Here is a 17582-nt window from a genome sequence, read left to right as displayed (position 1 = left end):
AAAGTGGAAATCGAGTTTGAAAAGTTGATTCCGCGGGTGTCCTCCACACAGAAGTAACAAAAATATGGTAACTCATAATTCCATTCCCATACTAGACATTAGGTGATTTTAATTTTATTCATTTCAGTTTTTCGCTGTTCGATGCTGTGGACTCCGTCGTACGAGATTATCGTGGAAACCCTAACCGGGTCCGAGTTTGAGGTGACCGCTGGCGATCGGGACACGGTCGGCTACATCAAGTCCAAGATCCAGAAGTATGAAGGAATACCGGTTAACCAGCAGCATCTGCTGTACAACCACAAGGAGCTGAGCGACACCATGGAGATGAAGGATATCCCGCTCGTCATTTCTATTCGGCGTCACGTTCTATTCGGCGTATCTACAAGGTTAACAATTGCAGTTAACAAGTGCAGTGCGGGCGAGTTGACTGGAACTAAGGTGCGTTGAAGCGGCCGGATCGGACCAAACTGTTATTCGGCAATTTTAACCAATGCAACATAATGAAGGGTCGAAAAATCTTCCACAGTGAACACATATAGTTATTGTTTGCAGCCGCTAGTTACGTGAGTCGAAGTGAGAAAGTTTTTGATTGAAAAATATAACTCATGATGTGCTCCTTAAATAGTGATTTTTATTCGAAGAGGATGGTAGCTCCGTTTGTAAGTGAAAATTCTCCTAGTTATTACTTGAGTTCTGAGCTTAAACAATATTTTCATAGAAAACGAGAAACTTGTTACCATTTTCATTTGGAAACGGAGCCATCATCCTGTTTCATTTGAATATTTGGAAAATATACTAGTTTTAAACCAATTCAATACAGTAGGACCATATATCATGCGTTTAAAATACCATGAAAGACAATAAATCAACAGTAACACATACATTGTTCGTTCTTATTCCACATGTATTGTAAAACTGTTCTCTAACCGATTGATATGCAGTGAAATGTCTAAAAAACTGGATAGTAAATTGACAGTAAGCTTTACGGTTTTGCGAAAAATTTGTTCGAGCAAACGAGCGATTTTTTATGGTAACCTATCTTAACCGCCTATTCCACATACTGTTATTTGGCGGATTACCATTTGTCATACTGGCAAATCTGTACATGGAATGGTAAGCTTACTGTTAGCTCCGATAGTATGAGAAATGGTTAAATGACAATTGCTAATAGTTATCTCCAGTATGAGAAACGTTGCATTTACAGTTTGCGATTATGCGGGATGGTCCGAAAGCACTCACACATCTATAAAATGCTTACCCTAACATCGCTACAACGAAGAAGGTGCAGCAAATCCATCACGCCAACTTCCAAGTGCAGCTTTGGCCGTGATGGATAACGCGCAGGTACTCACGACAGCATCCACAAAAAGTTGATCGGTTTCGCCTTTTTTGTCTTTTTTTTTTAGTCGTTCTCCTCCCCATCCGCTTACCGACGGTCTAAAAATAGATTTCCGAGCTGCCGCAGTTGCTGCCGTCACCTACACATGTGTGATTGCTATCACATTCCGGGTTTGTTAGTGGCAAAAGTGCAGTCATTTGAATCAATCCATTATTTCATGTTGAAAAAACCATATCTCTGTTTGTTTTAACAAACTGTCAAAAATTTCGACAAATGAAAATATTTGTATTATCAAACAATAGAACAGTTCAGTTTAAACTAGAAATCAGTTCGTCGCTATAGTAAACTGAAAAATCGGTTGATTTGAACTAGAATTTAATTATGTTTACATTTTATTTTTCTGCGTGAACACCGCTAAAGAAGCCAATGAGCCATTTTATGAGACGTTTCGGATCAGCTGATCACTCATTTCATGAATGAAAATTTGACAGCAGGTCACGCCCAAGCCCGTGAGTGTTAATATTTATCAATAGTCCTGTTCAACGACGCAGGTTGAACTTGCTCGAAGTTGCTGCATCCTGCTCTTACCCATTTGTCAACAAACGGGTAAGAGCAGGATGCAGCAAGTTCGAGCAAGTTCAACCTATGTCGTTGAACAGGACTAATAGAGCTTGCTGACGTTCATTCACCTCTCTCTTTCAAGCATGCAGGCGGGATAGGATTTGTTTTCATCGGGAAACCTTTCCTGATGGCAACAAATTCTATTCCGCCAGCATGTTTGAAAGAGAAAGGTGAATAAACGTCAGCAATCTCTATATCAACACTGTTCCCGAATAAACCGCGTAAAATATATTGATCGTGCAGTTGAAAATCGGAATTTTTGACACGCGAAAATAGATTTTTCTCCTAAACCGTGTGTCGGACGTACGTGGGGCACAGTGCGCTGGAAAGAGGGCCAGGTCCGCTGTCCAGCGCACTACGTCCGACGTTAGATTTCACGTATGGATTTTGAGAAAATTCGATTGTCGGGTGTGGGGAAACTTCGGGTTTCAACCGCGACGACAATATAGGGCACTGCACTGTTTTGATTTTGTATGGGATTTTGACATTTCCTGGCCTTGTTGTTTACTAAATCTCAATAAGAGCGAAAGAGAGGGTGAGAGTTTCGTGCAGAGCCCTATAGACTATTCGAGCCACTACTGACCCATTGGTAGTTTATACTCAATTTTGCCTAAAAATGTTTTACAAATTCGTCCGTCGAGGGGTGATCGGTGATTCTGACGTTTCAATGACATTTACAAAAAGTGAGTGAAGTTTCGTTCGCGAATCAAAACTGCAGTGCATCGTAGAAAAGTAATTTTTGGCATAGCAATTTGACTAATGAACACAAAACTGTGCTGTCTCAATTCCTTTTTGGTTGGTAATTAGGTAATATATGTGATTCCCGTTTAATTCCGCTTCGATGTTGCAGGATTAGCATCGCAGAGCTTGCGGAACCACAATGTCCTTGAAGCCAAAACGGATAGACTTCGAAAAAACCTGGAATGAGCTGAAAGGAACAATCAAAGAGGTTGTGACCCTCGGTAGGGTAAACCGCGAAGAATGGAACAGCCGATTCGTGTAAGTCTATATTTTGCTATTCATTCACTTTTAACCTCAATCAAAATAAATCGCAAATCGTAAATATAATATATGTATAGTGCCTATAATATATTATAGTGCCTATCCATTCTCCTTGGAATAATCAAAATGTTTACAAGACGTGATATTTCGCTTGCTGACTATTTTTTTATTCAGCCTTTAATCTAACGATATCTGGAACTCAGTCTAGATACAGTTGTAGGCTACAGCAATGTTTCGAATAATATGATTGATTCTATAACATTCCCCAGAAAACCATTCCCCAGAATACCAATCCCCAGAATTCCATTCCTCTCTCTCTCTCTCTCTTCTTGGCGTAACGTCCTCATTGGGACAAAGCCTGCTTCTCAGCTTAGTGTTCTATGAGCACTTCCACAGTTATTAACTGAGAGCTTCCTCTGCCAATGACCATTTTGCATGCGTATATCGTGTGGCAGGCACGAAGATACTCTATGCCCAAGGAAGTCAAGGAAATTTCCTTTACGAAAAGATCCTGGACCGACCGGGAATCGAACCCGTCACCCTCAGCATGGTCATGCTGAATACCCGTGCGTTTACCGCCTCGGCTGTATGGGAATTCCATTCCCCAGAAAACCATTTTCCAGAATGTGCCATTCCCCAGAATGTACCATTTCCCAGAAATCCATTCCCCAGAATGCACCATTCCCCAGAAATCCATTCCCCAGAAAAGCTTAGTATGCTCTGCTAAAAAGTTTAATTCGATACACAAACAGTAAAATGTTGATCATAATGATATGTTATACCCCGGACAGACATGTGATACGAGTATGATTCCTGTACAACGGTACGCAGTGTCAAGAAAATTCTAACAAGACTGACTTGAACTAAGAGAATTTTCAGTATGGCACTCATTTCAAGCGTAATTGTACAGTGATTCTTGTATCACATGTGTGTCATAAGTATTATAGGCAAGGATTTTAACATTATTGGCGATCAAATGTGAGGTTAAGTAACGCAAAATTTTCAACTTTGGAAGCAAAAATAACATATTTCTGGCCAATACATTGCATGAAAGTTAGGAGATTCTGCAATAATTTCACTTTTCTTCCATTTGTAGCATTAGTAATTCAGTCTAGGGTTCGTAATTTACTGTTTTAGAAAAGCGCCACCTGCGCAATTTAGCTTTGCGTTTGATGGTCAATAGTGTTATTACGAGCAAATATCTATTTCTTGTACGGTATATGTAACAAATTAAGGTAAAAATGTATACATACATGCATATCCATAAAAATATTCTACAATGGTTCAAACGTTCAATTACCATTGTACACAGTTGCATGTTGATCTTTAAACCTATGTTGAAAGTTTACAAACTGTTAGTTGCGTTGCGTTGCTATAAAATGTTTTGTTTTTGACAGATTTGTGAAAATTGTGCACTTGTTTTACGATGAATAACGTTTTAAAAGTGATGTGCTAAATTTACAGAGAAAACGCATATTCTTCTGATGTTGTTCAGTGTACAAGATATTAAAGACTCAACTGACCACGTTTTTCTTTGCAAACGGTTGGAGGGATCCATCCCAATGGCTGTTCCTAATTATTCGCTTCAAAGGCTCTTCATTCATGCGGTATGAGAAGGGCTTTCATCATTATTCCAATACTATGGAATGGAATAGAAAAAGTGAACATATAAGCAGTTTTAATGCCAACAATTCTAAATATTTTTAAAGAAGAAGGGAAAAAGTATCATTGTTTTCCTTTTGGCATTCAAAAACCCAACAATGTTCCTTCTTTTTAAACAATATTCTTCTTAAAATTAAGGCAATTAGTAATTTTTTTTAAATTATAACTGCTTACATTTTCAACATAGATTCTCCCTTCTTTTCTACATAGGCTGTTCTTCCGAATTGCACTTTTCAGGAAATTATGGGCATTATTACAACCACCGGTGTTAGATTGCTGTTATATTTATTATATATTTTTTTTCAAATTTCTAAACACCTGTGCTTGTGGTGCCGATTGTAACTAGCCTAAACATTGTAACTCGAAAGAACAGCCTATGTAAAAAAGAAGGGAAAATCTATGTTGAAAAAGTAAGCAGTTGTGATGCCGATAATTTCCTGAAAAGTGCAATTCGAAAGAACAGCCTATGCAGCAAAGAAGGAAAAGTCTATGTTGAAAATGAAAGCAGTTATAATTCCAATAATTGTACCAATTGCCTAAATTCTAAAAAAAAAGCTTGTTTAAAAAAAGGAACAGTGTTGGGTTTTTGAATGCCACAAGGAAAACAATGTCACCACAGACAAACAGACGTAACCCTTCGAACATTTTTCGATTTAAATTTTAGCGAAGACGGCTAATAACAAGACAAACATCTACCCTCTTGCTACATATACCTTGGGAGCTACAAGCACACTAGCGCCACGAACGACTTCAGGGAACAACATTATGAATGAGTGTGCATGCGATGCTACCATTTCCGTGTACGTATTTGCATATCCACGCACACAATCATATTTTAATGTTCCTGTGAATCGTTGAGGGCGTTTCAACCATGTCGCCTGAAACAGGGTGGGAGCTGTCTGTCTTGTTATTAGTCGTCTTCGATTTTAGTCTTGGAAATAGATTCGCTTAATTCTAAAAGGACTGAATTTGGCCAATCATCAACTAGGTGGCAGTAGTGAGCAAACGCCAAACTCAAACAAAAACTATGCGAGCGCCGCGAATTGGCAGTTGGTCAACTCTCAAATTTTCAAATAAACCGTTAAATCGATGTACGATGGCAATTATCAGAGTGTTACGTTTCCTTCTTCGTTAAAAAAAATGTTTGAGTCGTTATAAAAATGGTTGGCATTACAACTGTTTATATGTTTATCAAAAATTTTCCCTTCTTTTGCATAGGCTGTTCTTTCCAGTTGCACTTTTCAAGAAATTATCGGCATTGCAACTGCTTACTTTTTTAACATAGATTCTCCCTTCTTTTTTGCATAGGCTGTTCTTTCGAATTGAAATTTTTGGGAAATTATTGGCATTACAGCCTCCACCGGTGTTAAAATTGCTGTTATATTTATTTCATATTTTTTTTTCTAAATTTCTAAACACCTGTGCTTGTGGTGCCAATAATTACCTGAATAGTGTAACTTGAAAGAATAGCCTATGCAAAAAAGAAGGAAAAAACTACGTAGAAAATGTAAGAAGTTTTCATGCCGATAATTTACTGAAAAGTACAATTCGAAAGAACAGCCTATGCAGAAAAGAAGGAAAAATGTATGTTGAAAAAGTAAGCAGTTGCGATGCCAATAATTACACCAATAGCCTAAATTGTAAAGGCAAATCATGCTTATTTCCGAAGTTTTTCTTGTCAAATAAGAATTTTTGGCAGGATGTTTCTTCCGGTGATTTTTTAAGAATAAATATTTAATTTTTAGCTATTAATATAAACCATTCAGAATTAAAGCAATAGTTTTATTTTTTTCTGGGGAATGGAATTCTGGGAAATGGTACATTCTGGGGAATGGATTTCTGGGGGATGGTACTTTATGGGGAATGGGTTTCTGGGAAATGGTTTTCTGGGGAATGGAATTCTGGGGATTGGTTTTCTGGGGAATGGTTTTCTGGGGAATGTTATAGAATCATATGATTTATGTTTCTTAGCCTAAACTGGACATTGAGACGTCTGTAGTAGGAAGCACATAAATTCAGTAGTATATCGAAAAAACTGCATGTAGGTAGGGGCACCACAGAGAAACAGACGTCACACCACATATGTGGTCACACTCTACTTACTCCATCGACTACCTTTTTAACTGTTGAATCAAATATTCGGTCGAGTGACTGTGAGCCATTTAACGAAGTGATAACATTGTTGATAATGATTTTGATATTCACGGGTTAGGACGCCAAAGTTCCTGTCAAATTTTCATTCATAAAATTGACTCGTAAAATGGGCTTTTAAGTTCTCAAAAATTTATCTCACGAAACTACTACGAAACACTGTCCTAAGTTTTTTTTTGTTTTTTTTTTTTTCATTTTGTTGTAAAAATTCCTTGACCCTAAGAATGGCTATGCTAACCGGTTCACGTTACGTTAACAATAAAAATTACAAAATTACAAATTACGAAACCTATTGCAAGCCTATCCATATGCGGGAGAACAAAGGTTGTATATTATAAAATGTTCCGCACCGCCACGAATGTCATGAATAAGCAAACACATAAATATTCTATTTGCCTAGTAGTAGAAAGAGTTGCGTGCCTGTTTATAAAAGTTTTTATGCAATTCAGTATTATAATTTCTCTTTTATACTACTCATGTCAGTATCATAATGACTTACTTTTCCATACCGGTTCATTATGCAACTGAAATGAGTTGCATAATGAAAAATAGTTGCATAATGTTCATTATGCAACTCATTTGAGTTGCATTATGAACATTATGCAACTCAAATGAGTTGTATAATGAAAAAATTATTGCATAAAATTTTGTATGGAACTCGTTGCAAAACTCGATTTTTTCAGCACTCTTCGTATTTATCCAACTCGGCAAGCCTCGTTGGATAAATGTACGACTCGTGCTGAAAAAATCAACTTTTTGCAACTCGTTACATAAATAACTATTACTTATCTTGATTGCTCCGGACAATTTCCGTTTGTGTTGGGGAACTTCGTGAGTGTACCAGGATAGGTTTATATATAGGTGGGGGCTGGCTCACCAACACTTCCGGTCCGCTTTAGTGCTTTATGCATCATTGTGGCCAGGTGTTGTTCTAGTTTTTCCAACCGTATTGTAAAGCATGAGCGGTGATCCTTGGCATTCTTGTGTAAATTGGGGTACTCGGAATGTTGATCGATCACCGATTATTGCTGGCAGATGCAGTGGAAAGTTTGTCTTAACTTAAACGTATCAATCGTCTCTGACAAACAAGAAAAACTGACCTCACTGATTACCTGTCTCTGAGCCAAATTTGGTATAGAGTCTTCAGTCTCCGATTAATCGCTTCATGTTCGATGGAGGCTTTTAATCCAATGGGTTACATAACCGCTATCCGAATGAAGAGAGTTGTGGTGATTCGAACCGATGAAATAAAGATATGATACGTTTTACAACTAATAATTCAACGTTTTATTTCAGTATAATTATCGCGCACGTTCCTTCGATTCTTTTCGGTAACTGACAGCCCGTCAGCTCGTCGTCGTCTCTCTTCCCTTCTTCTTGAATACTGTCGGTTTCCAGGGTGGTATGCAGCGAGTAGTTTTGCATCCCACAGAGCCCCCCCAGTTACACCAAGAACCTAATACGGTGGCCACTTGGTGTGACTTTCGTTTGACGATCGTCTGGAGGATGCTCTTCCAAATGTGAATTACATGTGAAAGCAGGCTTCAATCGATCAATGGATATTCGATGGGTCTTTCCGGAAATTAGCACGTCCATGAATTTGTCGTCACGCTGTATTATCGCGCACGTTCCTTCGATTCTTTTCGGTAACTGACAGCCCGTCAGCTCGTCGTCGTCTCTCTTCCCTTCTTCTTGAATACTGTCGGTTTCCAGGGTGGTATGCAGCGAGTAGTTTTGCATCCCACAGATCCATAATAATAATCCATAATAATAATCCATAATAGCTTGCACCCGCGCTGGGAGTGGTCTCACGCCATCACCACTGACAAGGTATCCCAGAAACTCCACTTCGGTGCGTCCGAAGGTACTCTTAGCTACATTTATTACCAAGCCGTGTTCACGTAGCCTCTCGAAAACAATTCGCAAATGCTCGCGATGCTCCGCGGAAGAAGAGGACGCTATGCAGATGTCGTCTATAAAGACCACCACGAAATCCAAGTCGCCGAAAATTTTATTCATATAGCGCTGGAAGGTTTGGCTGGCATTACACAAGCCAAATTGCATCCGCGTGAACTCAAACAGTCCAAATGGAGTTATTACAGCTGTTTTTGGAACGTCGTTTTCTTCCACAGGTACTTGGTGATAAGCCCTTTCTAGGTCTAGCGTAGAGAAAATGGACTTACCATGAAATGAGTTCAGCAGATCGTGGATATGAGGAACCGGATATCGATCCGGAACGGTGGCTTGGTTCAAACGACGATAATCACCCACGAATCGCCATTGTCCGTTCTTCTTGGGCACACAATGGAGTGGACTCGCCCAGCTGCTACTCGAAGGACGACAAATTCCTAAATCGCACATCACTCTGAATTCTTCCTTAGCAGCTTTTACTTTTTCGGGATGCATTCGCCGTGCTTTCGACGCAGCTGGAGGACCTCGAGTGACAATATGGTGGGTGACGTCTTTCTGGATTTGGGATTTCATCGTCGAAGGTAGAGTTATTTCACGGAAATCGTTCAGGAGTTCTCGATACGGATGATCGGTGTTTACGACAGTAACGTTGTATAAGTTTGTTGTCGTCACATTTCCAGGTGAGCCTAAGCCGGTTTTACCGTCTGTCAACCGTTGATGTTGGAGATCGACCAAGATCCCGAAGTGAGCTATGAAATCGGCCCCAATAATCGGCATCGTCACGTCCGCAATGATAAAGTTCCATAGAAACCGTCGCCTGAGTCCTAGGTCCGTGTTCAGAAATTTTGTTCCGTAGGTTGCTATTTTGGTTCCGTTTGCAGCATGCAGGGACTGCCTAGAAAGCTCCCCGCTCTTTTCTCGCCTGTTTGCCGGTAGTATCGACACGTCGGATCCAGTGTCGATTAGAAAACGGTAGTTTGTTGTGCGATCGTGGATAACCAATCGGCGGCCTTCGCGTACATCCCCAACCCCCGCCGAGATCGGTTGGGACGGGCCTAGTTTTTTGATGCGAATGAACAGGGCTGGCGACATTGGCGGGCGTTTGTTCCGTAGTTCCGGTGATACCAGCAAAGCTCCCCCGCCTGGGATTGCCTATTCGTCGAGAACCGTGTCCTTGAAGCAGATCGGCTTCGCGAGCGTCCGAATGATTTCAGCTTCCGGATTTCGGCCGTGAGAAAGTCGATTTCTGACCGAAGCTCGTTTTCCGCCGTGCTGACCGATTCTTTGCCGCTAGCAGCAACCGCAGAGGCTTGTACGCTTACTGTGTCCACCATTTTATCGGCCATTTCTGCTATTTTAGCAAGCGTTCCGTCGTGACAAGAGATGATAGGGCGAATGCTTGCCGGCAATCGCTGAATGAACAGCATCTTCAGCAAATTATTGTCAACTCCCAAACCAGTAGACAACTCCTGCATTTTGGAGAGCAGGTGGGTAGGACGCAGGTCTCCTAAGTCATGCATTCCGAGCAAACGTTCCAAGCGATTTTCCGGAGACAAGGCAAAACGGTCGATCAGTCGCTTCTTCACGGCGTCGTATTTGTCCGTGGCCGGCGGAGTGGTAACCAAATCGGCAATGTGGCATATTACCGATTGGTCTACCTTAGCAACGATGTGATGAAATTTTGTTTCATCTGTGGTGATTTTTGCCAGCGCGAATTGCGATTCCGCCTGGGCAAACCACATGACCGGATCTGTTTTCCAGAAGTCCGGGAGTTTAACACCAACTAATGCAGTTTGAGCAGCTGCTGGGTTGTTGGCATTATCTGGCTGGGCCATGATTTTTGAGGTTAGAATGTGGACTCTTTTCTTGACCGAGAATTCTCGAAGTCGGAACGTTTTTATCGACTGAATTCGATGTTTCGCGACGTCGCGGGTCACCAATGTGGTGATTCGAACCGATGAAATAAAGATATGATACGTTTTACAACTAATAATTCAACGTTTTATTTCAGTATAATTATCGCGCACGTTCCTTCGATTCTTTTCGGTAACTGACAGCCCGTCAGCTCGTCGTCGTCTCTCTTCCCTTCTTCTTGAATACTGTCGGTTTCCAGGGTGGTATGCAGCGAGTAGTTTTGCATCCCACAGAGTAATGTTCCGCGTAACATATCACAAATCAAAAGAGGTGCGGTATATTACGTGGAGCGGATATACTGAATTGGGTACCAGACCAAGTCCCTGCTGGGTGGCACGAAATGGGTGAGCCATAGACAATAGAATCGTCAATGTCGTAGGGCATAGTATGTGACTATTGTCGAAACCAGAAAAACTTTTAATGCCCAACCAAATCATTAGCAATATCAATTTGCTTCAAACGCATTCCAGTGATAGGGTTAAGATTAGGATCAATTATTACAATACAATTTCACGTTTCAATATGTGTTTAGTAGTTTTAGAGGTAACAGCCTAATAAGAAATTTTCTGTAGGTTCATAACTTGCACTCAACGAGTTGAATGTTATATTGCCTCACAACTGTGAGCAACATTATTACTCATTAATAAAAGGTTGTATCATCAATATGGACATAGACTTGATGAATGAAACATTTGACCAATTAACATCTTTCAGGTATAAAATAGGTAGTTGGACAAAATTTTTATTTTTAAAAGTAGTTATCTATGTTCATGATAGAAGAGTAGCGTAGTGATACCACCCGTTCCAGATCCAGAAACGTTTCACACTGAAAGAAGGTTGGAATGACAGTGTGAACAGAAGATCCGAACTGCTAGGTGTAGGAAGAAGTATGTTTATTTCCCCTCCCCTTCCCCAACACTCTGTAGAATTTTGATACAACTTCACGTAACTGTTTACTCCCTAGCCAAGATCACAGGGTTTGACGGTATTTAAGTGAAGGAAGTTAATTATAATTCTTGTAATGAAAATATTACCTTTAACACTTTAATGCGCCTCCAGCGGTTCATTGCGAACCGGCTGCTACAGATGGAGTATAGCTGATTTATCAGAAATGCTCGATAAATAGGGCTTAGTAGTTTCTATACTCAGAAAACAGTTCCAGTCGGTTGAGTCGGGAAGGGTTGCGAGAGTCGTTGTGAATCATAATGAAAACATTTGTGCTTTGTGACGAATCTTGGGATCTTTCTGGAGTCAGCAGACTTGGAATATTGTTGTCTGGGCTTTCCACTATTTGGTTAATTTTAACAATCAATATGCAACAAATAGTAGTATCTTGTGTATTTAAATTGCTCATTCACAGTGCTGACATTGTATTTACTTGTGATTAATATTAATTTTAATTTTCAATATCAGTATTTTCATATGTGATAGTTGTTTTGTGAGTAAACCTAGTAATCCTACATTATAGAGATCTGCGGAGGCGGCCATTGTAAGCCAATCGTGCAGAAAGAACTGTCAAAGTGTGAGCCAAATGAACATGCTGATCGTTCGTAAGAAGGCGTCGATTGAACGGTATTGCAATCCGAGCTAAATAAATTAAAATTATTTATTTTTAATATCGAGAAATTGACGGTATATGTAAGTTTAGTAAAAATATAGAATTTAATTAATTCTGCTTTCAAAAGCTCAAGCTTATGACGAAACTTTAGTTGATGCACTTCTTGAAAAAGCTTTCATTGCTGCTTCTTGCTTTAGTTCTGCCGATATGTTTAGCTTAACACTTTACAATAAATTTCAGATTTCATCGATTGCTCCGCTATTTTTTTTTTCAAAATTTTGTAAAAAAAATCTATTATAATTAGAAAATGTAAACAAAACAACTTGAACCACTACGAAGTCACGCACAAAGTTTGAACATCTAGCTTTGCAACAAGTGTTGGCAGCTGATGTAAACAAAATGAACAGCGTTGCCGAATCGACATATGTAACTTCCGCTTATCTCTATGTAGAGGATTTCTAAGTAAACCCTACACTGAAAAAAGGAACATAGTAACCGGCACCATCTCATAGGTTCAAATTAAAACACCTTTACTACTTGATTTTCGTAGACCATAATTATTTCTTGAATCTACCATGTGTAAGGTGTAATTTACTATGCCGATCAATGTTTACATTTCATGGTAATCTTAATCCTTATCATAGTGTAAATTTTACTATGTACATGACAAACAGCATGGTAAGTTCAACCATCGCTACATGGTTCTGATTACTATACGTGTGGTTACATGGTAGTGGGATGGTGTGACCGTGTTTGTTTCTATTTAAAAGTAAAAAAAAAATGCAAGAAAATATATCAAATGAATTTATTCAAAATGAATATTACACTAAAATGATATTTGTATAATAAATATGAACGATCTTGTCCACACTCAACTGGGGAGACGTATGGAACTAAATTTGGGGGTTTTGCCGGTAGATACTCCGCAGTCGTTCCGCGATGCGAGTTTCTAATGTCATTCGAAACTGAAATCTTCACATCTGCGAACTAACTGATGCCTCCGGTATGGATAAAAGTTGATAAGCGGCTACAAAGTGGTAGATGTGGGAGCCGGAAGATCCGTTGCCTCGAATGATGACCACTGTGATGTGCTGGTCTTAGGTGCCAGTGGAGGAACATCCGTCGCCCTCCGGACGCATATGCTCTAACTGAAATTGAAAGTCTTCTGATGAAAAATCTAGAAATCTCCCGCGTTATTCGAGATTATACTTGATTGCCGGTGATTATCCACACGTTGAAACCGACGATCTTCAGCAACGGATCTTTGATGCCGAAAGCCAAGTGCTCGCCAGCAAGGCTTTTTTACTAGGCGCTGGATGATGCACAATAGCATCGCTGGTGGCAAATTCTGCAAATTTTAATGATCATTATAATTTGCGTGTTTGTCAGTGATCGATGAAAAATCTACTCACCATCATGAACCATGAATACATTTTACCGATTTCTACAGCAGCTGCAAAATTCCCAGGAGAAATTATTAACAATTCACGTTTCTGGCAAGATGGCCGGAAGACCTGCCAGAAGACTGAAAATAATTACGTATACTCAAACTAACCATGTAAATAGTAACAATAAACACGAAAATGGTTGCATTGAACACGAAAGGTGTAATTATGATAACTACGTTTCATGGTGCAAATCACTATTCGATTAGCTGTCAGATCATAGTAAATTTGAGCAAAAACATCGTAATTACCATTAAAAACATGGTTACCATTACTATTTTTGGATATGGTAAAATTAAACATAGGTACATGGTTCAAATTACTGTAAAAATTATTTCAGTGTACCCAAGTAACACAACTAGTATTATAATAGTTTAAAATTCACTTTTCATACATAGTCGGTTGTTCATTTCCTGTATTATTAACTTAGTATTGAACACTTATATAAGCAAAACAGCGCAAAAAATGGCGGCCTATAAAACATCTTACAAGTTATTTAAGATGTATCCTAATACACTAATAATACTCCAAATATACGTCCGAACCAACTCTCTAATATTGATCAGGTGAAATTGAGTTATTTGTCAGTTATAAAACTTGCATATAACACATATAACACAATTTCATTTATGAGTTGAAATTCAGATATTTTCCGGTAATAAAAATGTATAGAAAGCTGTTATTGTGCGTACCATTTATATTGTTGTAATTAAGCTATTTGAAAGTTATATAACTTGAAGGTGCCATATATATACCACATATCCAGTCTCTCTGGAAACCTGACTGTATGCAAAGCGAAACAACTTCGAAAGCAGAACAAAAAAAAGAAAAACAAATATTCTTTTTCCGAATAAATGCAAGAAGTCACTTCAACATGAACTGCTTCGCGAGAGATGGAGTGGATGATGTCTAAATATTTGGAAAAAAATTAACAAATGGGATAGATTCAGTAGTAATAGCAACATCTATGGTAATAGCACCACTTTACTGGCGCTTCAAGATTTATGGTGAAACATATCATTATAGTCACTCATAATTCACGCGCCATTGTATTGAATTAAATAACGTAACATTGATCAGCCATACGATTCTGTTTTGCTGATGTTTTTTTTATAATCCAGACGAAAAAAGCAATATGGCAGATTGTTCATGAAGTTTACAGTGCCGTTCAAAATATTGTTAATCCTATTGGAAATTTGAATCATAAATAAAACTGAACCCTTGACCTGAAATAAACTTCTAATGGGTCATAGCCAAAATTTATTAAATTTAGAAAGCATTTTTTCAACGATGAATAAACACATTAAGGAAAACAAATATGTCATTCCGTTCCATATTTTTGTTCATGTGCTCATATTTTTTTTGCAGCACTGTAATTTGAATCATTTTTCTATTAAAATGAAGAGGAGCAGAACACACAATTATTTTATTTTGATTCAGAACAAGTTCAAATTTCTTCAAAATAACATCTGCCAAGCCACTCTACAACATGAGCTTGTTATTACATTTATAATACGTTTGAATAACATATTTTCAACATCCTCACTTATTTGTTTGTTTTGTGACAATCGTTATAACTCCAAAATAACTATATTACAGCTATTTGGTTGATCTGTCATTCTGTCAGACAAAATTAATACAAAAGACGAGTCAACATTGGATGCTCATATTTGTTCTGAATTCAGTGAAATTTCAGTGATATGTGAAATGTGTACAGAGTAGAATAACTAGCCACGTGTACAGTGTACGATTCACGATTACGCAGCCAATTAGCCCATGTTTGGAACAGCCTGTGAGCTTGCAGAACGGGCCGGCCGGCAGCCCGGAGAAACACCATATCAGATCGGGACGGAAACATGGTGAACATTGTTGGCGGATTTTTTTGCGATTCGGTTCTGGCTGCTGTTTGGCATTACTTATAAACTAAAACGCCTAGCGCTCTGGCCAAGATGCTTCCCTGATTTGTGTATGTTAACCCTGTTTGGACAGGGATGGTAATCACGGCCGCTGATTTCAGAACAACTTGGAGGCGAGGAGGATGCTAGCTTTTCCTGGGAGCTCAGCTGTTGGAGCCGTTGAAGCTTGACTGGTACCCGGTTTGGCTTGGGATCAGCTTTTACATGCTGAGTTACATAGTAAATTTTGTTAATTGGTTAATTTTTCACTGAGGATTTCATATTTTCTGTAGGCACATTTATCCCCGCCACATTTGGAGTATGGGGTAGCCTTTGAAGTGAAACAGATAACGAGTAACTGCAGCATGTCAGCAGAATGGTTAATCAACAAACTACGAATTAAAACGTAAACATACTGTCAATATTAGATGGTAATTGGTGTTGTATATCTGGATATTTTACATATTTTTTCAAGCTTTACAGCCAAAGATATTATTTTGCCAGAAATCAGCAGCTAACAGAAATAAAGCTTAAATATAACACTTGATGTTTTTCAATCCTCTAATAGTACGTTTATAAAACATTTTTTTATTTTTTTATTTTCAAAGATGTTTTCTGTGTTACTTGGGTAATATGTTTTGAATGTCTAATGCTTAATAATGTTTTCTTGCCATATCAATTTAAAATAACTAAGAAACCGAAACCAATAGTGTGAAAGTGCAGCATTTAATAGTGCTTGCTTATAGATTCGAAGCCAAACCTATGTATTTTTTGTTGGGATTTGAACCACTGCGACCATTACTGTGATCTATTGTGGTATACATATACATTGTGGTATACATAACCTATGTTCTGTAGTACTCAAACTTTATTTATTTCATTTCGTCAACCGACGTAGACTAGTACATTATACATATACATATTTTTTTCTTATTTCTTAGGCCGTTCGCAATGCTGTTTCATTTTGTATGGCGAGTTTTAAAAATTTTAAAACTCGCCATACAAAATAAAACAGCATTGCGAACGGTCTTAGTAATATAATTATGAAATACATTGAAAAATATATAAAAAAAAATAAATTTAGTAGTGTTTTGTTTTTTAAGTGTTCCTATTTCTAATGGTACGAAAAAGTCAAAAAGGAGATATCAGCAAACCTTGGAAGCTCCTCTATATCTGTTAGAGCAGTGAAAGGGTGCCCACAAGGAGGCGTCTTATCACCTCTTCTGTGGTCTTTGATAGTTGATGATCTTCTGAAAAACTTTGAATCACAGGGATTTGAAATAATTGGTTTCGCAGACGATATAGTCATTATAGTGCGTGGGAAATATGACCAAATCATCGCAAACAGAATGCAAACTGCTCTAAATTGTATCTCATCGTGGTGTGATAGGGAAGGATTAAATGTAAATCCTTCAAAAACTACTATTGTACCATTTACAAAGAGGAGAACATTTTCTATACCGTCGTGCGGGGTTACTTTTGAAATGCGGGGCTACTTTGGACACTTTCGAATATGGATTTTTTGAATTCGAAATATGGTTCAAATCTGTTTGATGTCGTTGGGACTATTACGGAGCAATAGTTTTCCCTCCATTTGGTTGAAATTATTTTTCAAACAGACCGTTTATTGCTTGACAGGACGCGAAAATACATCGAATAAATCAATAAAATATACATAACGTATCAGAACATTTGGTCTGTAAGCATTGTTTCTACAGTTCATAAATTTCAAAGGGTTGATCAATTCATTCAAAATATATCAACGTAGCATATACAATCGAATATTTGTATCGTTATACATTATAAATGACCATTTGACCCAAATAAAGGATTGATGGTCCTTTTTTTCAGGCTATTTATATAGCAATATCACGCTGCTCATAATACCAAAGGTAGCACGGAACCATCTTCAAACGCATACATTTATTGAAATCATGTCTGATATAGTATACTACAGTATTGGTACAAAGTAGTTTTCTAAATAAACCTGGAATTTGAAATGCAATTTTGTTTTAGATAAAAATGTCCAAAGTAGCCCCCATCTGGTTCTATATGAGATGTGTCCGATTGGTGTATGAACAACT

The 17582-nt window shown here is 38.4% G+C and overlaps 2 protein-coding genes across 2 annotated transcripts in view; both read left to right on the top strand.

The window, feature by feature from the left end:
• Window positions 1–141: 141 nt before the first annotated feature.
• On the top strand, window positions 142–447 carry LOC134290551 (uncharacterized). The gene has a single exon (XM_062857712.1). The coding sequence runs from the start codon at window positions 142–144 to the stop codon at window positions 445–447; it is 306 nt and encodes a 101-aa protein (XP_062713696.1).
• A 2155-nt stretch (window positions 448–2602) lies between these two features.
• The window catches only part of LOC109416635 (cullin-2), a 31033-nt gene continuing 16053 nt past the window's right edge, over window positions 2603–17582 (top strand). The window contains exons 1-2 of the mRNA XM_029863406.2: window positions 2603–2755; window positions 2811–2959. Of these exons, the coding sequence (XP_029719266.2) occupies window positions 2841–2959 (119 nt within the window). The 5' untranslated portion in view covers window positions 2603–2755; window positions 2811–2840. The remainder of the gene's footprint in view (window positions 2756–2810; window positions 2960–17582) is intronic.

The sequence above is a fragment of the Aedes albopictus genome, chromosome 3 (assembly GCF_035046485.1).
Source record: "Aedes albopictus strain Foshan chromosome 3, AalbF5, whole genome shotgun sequence".
Taxonomy (NCBI): Eukaryota; Metazoa; Arthropoda; class Insecta; order Diptera; family Culicidae; genus Aedes; species Aedes albopictus.
The sequence above is the reverse complement of the archived record's forward strand: the minus strand, read 5'-3'. Positions and strand labels throughout refer to the sequence as shown.

What these genes read in the sequence shown, in the direction of transcription:
- LOC134290551 (XM_062857712.1), top strand. Translation starts at nt 142, where the DNA reads ATGCTGTGGACTCCGTCGTACGAGATTATCGTGGAAACCCTAACCGGG.